This window comes from Octopus bimaculoides, chromosome 16 (assembly GCF_001194135.2).
Source record: "Octopus bimaculoides isolate UCB-OBI-ISO-001 chromosome 16, ASM119413v2, whole genome shotgun sequence".
NCBI lineage: Eukaryota > Metazoa > Mollusca > Cephalopoda > Octopoda > Octopodidae > Octopus > Octopus bimaculoides.
Genome location: NC_068996.1, coordinates 51,649,195 through 51,657,327, shown reverse-complemented (window position 1 = coordinate 51,657,327; position 8,133 = coordinate 51,649,195). Strand labels below are relative to the sequence as shown.

Below are 8,133 nucleotides of genomic sequence, written 5' to 3'. Positions count from 1 at the left end.
TCACCCTGGAATGAGATAGAAGTTGTTTCCTGTTTGTTTACAGTGTTTATTGCACCTGAACATCTGCCACATACAAAAACTAACTTCGTAGTTAATCTGCCTTTGATATTGCTGCACCTCTTATGTGTCCATAGCTTGCACCGGGTACATCTTATAGAGTTACTACCTACTCCTTTTCTACATACTGAGCAGGGCCATCTATCTGAAGGGGTTTGTGTTTTATCTACCTTCCTACTTATTAGGATTTTGGTTTTTGCTAGGTTGATTCTAAGGCCCTTCGATTCTAGTCCTTGCTTCCACACCTGAAACTTCTCCTCTAGTTCTGATAGTGACTCCGCAATTAGTGCAAGGTCATCAGCATAGAGGAGCTCCCTGTCTTGAATTCCTCTGTGATCGCCTGGAGGACTATGATAAATAGATATGTATGTATATGTACGATGGGCTACTTTCAGTTTCCGTCTACCAAATCCACTCAATAGGCTTTAGTTGGCCTGAGGCTATAGTAGAAGACACTTGTCCAAGGTGCCACGTAGTGGGGCTGAACCCAAAACCATGTGGTTGCTAAGTGACCACTATAAAACAGAATCTATGTTTCAGAGTCATACTTGTCTGTAAGTAACTCGATCATATTGTTAAAATTTAAATTCTGCAGCCATTTAACCATTTAAACCGGTCATATCAGGCCCACATATTCTTCCCTGTTCTATGTTCAAACAGGCCAGATCCAGCCTCTCATACTGACCCTACAATGTCCTCCTACAAATAAACAATCACATCATCAAAATCTTGCCACTATGAAATAATTCTGGATTAATCCCAAAACAATGTGAATAAATAAGCATTACATTTAGCAGAGTAATCTGAATGCGAAAGGATTAAGATTTGGCAAAACATCTACTTACCTGGGAAGGCATAGCTTTTATAACATCTTCTATAGCTTCAATAGCAACATTGTAGCCTCTTGGAATTCTACTAGTAAGTGTGTATTTAGATTTATTATCTTGATAATTATAAATGCTATCTTCTTGAACCCAGGCACTGGAAAAAGGAAGGAAGATTACACATATTTAAAATTATCATCAAACAATAATTGCAATCACATTTTACATATAACAAAATAAGTTGAAGTCAAACTGGATATTGAATATAAATAATAATTCAAAGAAACTTCTATATGGCTTTATGATTTAAAAGATTGCTTTACACCTACAAAATTACAAATTCTGCCAGAGCTTCAGGTAAGCTTCAAATCAAATATAGTAAACAGAAACGAAGAATATCACTATTATCCAAGAGTTCTTGTCATGTACATCTTTTATCTTTTACTGGTTTCAGTCACAGCCATGCTGGAGCACTGCCTAGAAGAATTTTTAGTTGAATGAATAGACCCCAGTATTTATTTTTTTTTAAAGCCTGGTACTTATTCTATGAAACACTAAGTTATGAAGTTGCAAACAGACATAAAGACATACACATATGACGAAGCTTCAGGTAAGCCTCCCCAAATCAAATATGGTAAACAGAAACTAAGAACATCACTATAATCCAAGAGTTTCTGTCATGTACACGACAGGCTTCTTTCAGTTTCTACTAAATTCACTCACAAGGATTTGTGCATACTTGTATATATTTGTGTCTGCACACATCCACATGCTTTTTCTAGCAATTCCCTTCTCCTGTTTTCTAGTTGGGACCAACTGGGGTTTGCCAACACATCTCCCTTTTTACAGTTGCTTGGGCCTAATGGTTTAATGAGAGCAGACAGCAGTAATTCAACATGTGGAACTATTTGGACACATGCAAGATCACAATGTCTTTCAACAAACAAGTGCTGAAAACAGGTCCAAAACTACTCAGCAATTCTTTCTTACAAGTTCACAACTTTAGAGCTATAACAGTTTCATTGTAGGCACAATGACATAAGTCCAGTGAAGGGGGGAGGGGCTGGAAGGAAAAGTGGTCCCTAGGTATGAGCTAAATACAGGAGGTAAGGTGATGATGAGTCTCGTTTGAGCCTTTGTAGAATGTCAGCAACTATTTAGAACCGAAATATTTTCTGTTCTCTTTTTCTTGTTTCAGTCATTTGACTGCAGCCATGCTGGAGCACCACCTTTAGTTGAGAAAATCGACCCCAGGACTTGTTCTTTGTAAGCCTAGTACTTATTCTATCGGTCTCTTTTGCCAAACTGCTAAGTTACGAGGACGTAAACACACCATCATCGGTTGTCAAGCGATGTTGGGGGGACAAACACATACATACATACATATACATATATACGACGGGCTTCTTTCAGTTTCCGTCTACCAAATCCACTCACAAGGCTTTGGTCAGCCCGAGGCTATAGTAGAAGACACTTACCCAAGGTGCCACGCAGTGTGATTGAACCTGGAACCATGTGGTTGGTAAGCAAGCTACTTACCACACAGCCATTCCTGTCTTCCTTCCTACTTCTGTTCTTGCTAAATAAATCCATTGCCTATCTGCCCTTCTAGCTATGTGATATAACACTTTGCTGCCTTCATTTTCACAAGCTTTCCAAGCTCATCTCTTGGTAGCCCTATTTGAATATCCCACAACCATGCCACCCTCAACTTATCTGATGTTTTGCCACAACCAGAGATTTGGTATGTATTCCTTATTAGGTTGCCCTTTAACAACTTCTAGTTGTTATAAAGTCCCTATCACTTCACTACTCTCTGTTAAATAGATCTTTCAGATTCCATATCTTTCTTTTTCAAACTGGTTTATACAAACATATGTATATATATATATATATATATATACACACACACACACATACGCATAATACATATATGCATATATATATACAGACATACGCATAATACATACATACATATATACACACAATACATACATGCATATATACACAATAGATATATATATATATGCATACATATAGAGTACATACATATATATACATGCATACGTACAATACACACATATACATGCATATGTATAGCCTATACACATACATGTAATACATACATATATGTATAACATCTTTAATCTTTTATCGTTTATTTGTCATTCAAATGTGGCCATGCTGGGGTACCGCCTTGGACAATTTTTTTAGTCAAATGAATTGACCCCAGTATTAATTTTTGGTTAAGCCTGGTATTTATTTTATTGGTCCCTAGTGGGCTCCACCTTGGATCAGTAGCTTCTTTCCTTTGAAGATGGGTTTACTTTGAGCTTTAAACACTCTTGTAACTATCAGTTGAGATCAATCTTATTTTCCGGTTCACAGTTGTATTTTCAATATGTTCACGCACACACTGATTTATCTGCTAACATGCTAGTTTACACATCTGTTGACATGACTTTTTTTTTGTTGTTTAAGCAAGTCTACTCAATCAACTTGGGCTTTTCCCTAGGTTTGGTTCTCTTCCCCATTTGCTTCATTACAATAACAACCTACTAAAAACCACAGCCAACAATTCCCACTCTTATGCAGATAGCATGACCTTTCATTCCTCTCTGACTAGGATCATCCACACAGCTGGGACAACATGCCAAACCTGCACTGATTCCATAAACAGAGACCTCAAGAGCATCTTTCAATGTGACCAATACAGACTGTGTTTCCTTTAGCAAAAACAACAAAAAAAAAGCACAACTTGTATCAAAACACCACTACCTGATGAATAGCAATCATCATCTAGATCTCTCACACTCACTCTAAATGCTGGGCTTCACTATCACCAGTTAAGGATGGCTAAAACACATTCTTAACTGAAGTTCAAAATACTGGATCTTCTCTTCAAGAACAGAAAATATTTCAGCCCTAAATAGTTGCTGACACACTACAAAGGCTCAAACAAGACTCATCATCATCTTACCGCCTGCATTTAGCTCATACCTAGGGGCTTCTTTTCCTTACAACCCCACAATGGAGTACTACTGCCACAACTGTGACAGTACTGTTGCTATGTACATTCAGGGAAGATGCCAATCAAAGAATTGGAATCCATCACTAACAAACCCCAGCCTCTAGCCCACAAGCATGCTGTCTCTTCTATCATTACTGTAATGGCCTCAGTTCCTCAATGAGAGTTGACCTACCTCCACCACTCATCTTTTTTACCTATCACCAATCCTGGTGCAACCAGCCGCTCAAACCCACACTAACCATTATACTCGATCCTTCTTTCTTCTGATATCTTCTCCACGTTCATGTCTTTACCTGCTAAGTTTAAATGGAAGGCACATGGCTTGTGCTTAGGGTGTTGCAATCATGATCAAAATTGTGGTTTTGATTCCTGGGCCGAGCTATGCATTGCATTCTTGAGCAAAACACTTCATTTCAAGTTGCATCAGTTCACCCAGCTGGTAAATATTAATAATCCAATGACAGACCAGCATCCTGTCTGGGGGGATAGGGTGGAGGAGAGTATACACCACAGGGTCCGGGAAAGGAAGTTACATAGTGAGATGGTGACTTAAGAAAATCACCTGAATGGAAGTCTCATGAGACGTTTTTGTATCCAGCAATCAAAAAGTTTAGTAATACACAGTACTCTGAATCTTGACTAGTTGAGATTGGTTAAATGACTATGTTGAAGCATGATTGACTAATGGAAATCTTTGGCATCAAACTCATCATGGTTGGAGGACCTGCAAAATTACGGGCAATGCCCTTTCCTCTAGATTCAACATGTACAGAAAAAAGTATTTCTGTGGCCCTTTGGCCAATCTATAAACAGTGGTAGAATCATTTTTTAAATGTTTTGAAAGAATATTAAAAACATTTGAACAACTCTGCAATATATTAAACCTTTCATTACCACATTTCCATCGAAATACAACGCTTTTCTTTAAATTAAATAATGAAGTAGTAAAATAATTTTGCCATTATTAAGTTGATGTTTCAAACATAAATCAACATGAAATTTTGAAGAAAGGTTTTGAGATCAGTTTAAAACCATGAATTAGGGGAAGTCTCAGTTGGATTGGAACCAAAAGGGTTAACAAGAAGATGTCAATGATTTGTACTTCTGTTACAGGGTCTCAAAATGAATTGCAATATTGAAAATTGAAAACAAAACTAATCAAAGAACAAAAAGGATAAGAACTTATACAATATTCTGGGATTGTAGTGGAAATTGAAATTACTGACCCCCACCCCCATTTCAACAGCATGAAGAGCAGCAAGAAAGGAGATATAGAATTGAATACATGGTATGTATGTAACAAAAGCATTTTAATATTTTGAGAATAGTAATGGAGGATTTAAAAAAAAAAAATTATTGCTTATTTATAATAGTTGCATCTTATCAGTAGCATTCTTTAAAATGTAACACATTGATTAAAAGTAAAATTATAACTCTAGAACACTGCTTTTCAAATTTATTTAATGATTACTCTTTTTATTTAATTGGTGGCACGTTAGAAAATCATTCAAGCGAGGTCATTGCCAGTGCCGCTGGACTGACTCCCGTGCAGGTGGCACGTAAAAAACACCTTTTTAGCATGGCCGTTGCCAGTACTGTGTGACTGGCCCCCGTGCCGGTGGCATGTAAAAGCGCCCACTACACTCTCGGAGTGGTTGGCGTTAGGAAAGGCATCCAGCTGTAGAAACTCTGCCAAATCAGATTGGAGTCTGGTGCAGCCATCTGGTTCACCACTCCCCAGTCAAATCGTCCAACCCATGCTAGCATGGAAAGTGGACGTTAAACGATGATGATGATGATTTCAATACCTACGACGGTTTTTCGTGTACATACAAATACTATTAATCTAGAGTAATTTAATTCCATGTACTAGTTTGAAACAGTTAATTACTTACCATACCAACACCCTACTGAAAGCAAATATTTGATGCACCACTGCATGATTTTAATTATTGACTTAAGTAAAGATGCACGGCCCAATGTTTAGAGTGTTGCATTCACAAGATCGTGGGTTCAATTTCCAGACCAGGTAATGTGTTGTTTTCTTGAGCAAAACACTTCATCAAACATTGTTTCACAATCAATTCAACAGCTGATATTGTAGAACACTTGTGCACTTGTTCAGGTAACATTTATTTGATGAAGGAAGTGAGCTAATGTACAGCACAAACATCTCATCTCTAGATATATATCATCCATGCAGATTATTCAGCAAGAAATTGCAGAACCAGCTTTCTTAGATTTGAGAGACTATCATTAAATTAAATATCTAAACCTTTAACACATGACTTTGACCAAACCAAAATGCATATTATTTGTACTTCATATATATATATATATATATATATATATATATATATATATATATATATATACATATTGCCTTGTGGCCTTCAGTTGAAATTTTGTGTGCATTCCAATTTGCTGTATTTTGTTACGTTCACAGACACTGAATTTTCAGTTTGTGTGCTCATTTGCACATGAGTAGGTTTAGGAGACATACCAAGAATCAACAATATTCAGGCATATACATCATCATTATCATCTAACATCAACATCTGACAGCAGAATTGAATAGCTCTACAGGATCTGACAAGTCAGAGGATCGCACTGAGCTCCAACATGTTTTGGAATAGTTTCTACGGCAGGATACCTTTCTAATACCAACCATTTTACAGAGTGTACTAGGTGCTGTTTACAAAGTACCAGTACAAGTGAGGTCACCAAATAATTCACAAAACCTATTGACAGAATGGGAGGAGAGAGGTGTCTTGCTGTAATGAACATGTATTACAAGCCAACAGGAAAGACAGACAGGAAGGTGGATGTGCATTTCTCTCGATCCCCATCTCTACCATCGGTTAGATGGTAAGAGATGAGGGTAGAAGTGAATGCAGTGAATAATGAACAAGGATGGAGGTATGGGTAATGGTGAGTCTCAGTTTGTTGGGGAAAGTAAAAGAAAATAGGAGTGGGTCAGGGAGGAGGTGATTCATAAAAAGGGGAAAGCAACAATATAACTAGATAAATGAGAAATAAGGAGATGTGAAGGGTACGGGAAAGAGGAAATCAGTTATGTAGGGGTGAATATTGTAATAAAGGTGTGGAGGGGGTATTAGTAACAGATATGAAGGGTGTTCAGTAAAAATAGTGGTAGGGGTTTATGTTGGAAGTACAGGATGAGTAACAAGGAAAGTGGTTCCAATGAGGGAGAAAATGGCCAGTACAAAAGGGGTAATGAAATATGTGCAGTTCTGCTCCCACACAGATTGGGTACAGAAGGACATTGACAATATTAGGATCTCATTTCTGCTGAGATGGAAGGATCTTCTCAAGAGCAGCACATCCTCAAACGTTTTGGTCATTTGTTCATCTCTTCAGTGAGCCTCACGAGGTTGGTATTCATTACTTTGTCCATCTTTCCGGGTCACTCCCTTCCACAAATTCCATTCAGATTTAGTAATCAGCACTTCTTTATGCAGCTGTCCTCATCCATGGCCATATTTCTCTTGCACACTACATCTGGTACCTCTTGTACCCAATTTTTCTACCAACCTATCAACACATTTGCACTATCATATATCTACACTAACATTACACATCCAGCATAGCATGCAAGCTTCATTTCTTTCTAGTCTTCACAGGACTTCTGCATTGATGACCCATGTTTCACTGCCATATAACATCACTCTACTTATATAAGCAATATACAAACAACCTTTACACAAAGAGAGAGAGGTAAGAGCTGAATCTTTTCCAACAGGTAGATTCTTTTTCTAGCAACTATTCTTTCAGAACATCTACTTCTACTGTGAATTCAGTAACCTTGGTAACCGTAGCCATCAACCAGGGCATTTGATAAAATCTATTTCTTGTGGGTCCTTAGCATTTACTGATTTATTGCTTCTAAGTGTCTGCCACAAAGTTGACTTCTGTTTAAAGTCAGTCATACCGGCCATGATGAAGGGAAATAGCCCTGAAACTCGAGTCACCTTTATATATTTATATATTTGATCCTTTATATTGAACACTCAATATTTCATCTACATTCAATACTTTCTTTCATGGTGCCATCCATTTTTATTTTATTTTATTTTATATTATATATTGTATATTATATTATATATTGTATATTCCATATTCTATACCCCACATTGGTTCTGCAGGAATATAAATAAAACATAAAAAACAGACAGTGTTGGAACTCTTTTAAACTAAATA

General features: G+C 37.2%; 1 protein-coding gene across 2 annotated transcripts in view; it reads right to left on the bottom strand.

Moving 5' to 3' along the window:
- LOC106876941 (cytokine-like nuclear factor N-PAC) overlaps nt 1–8,133 on the bottom strand; it is a 69,360-nt gene that overhangs the window by 54,558 nt on the left and 6,669 nt on the right. For both annotated transcript variants that reach the window (XM_014925718.2, XM_014925709.2), the window contains exon 4: nt 903–1,038. In XM_014925718.2, coding sequence (XP_014781204.1) covers nt 903–1,038 — 136 coding nt within the window. The remainder of the gene's footprint in view (nt 1–902; nt 1,039–8,133) is intronic.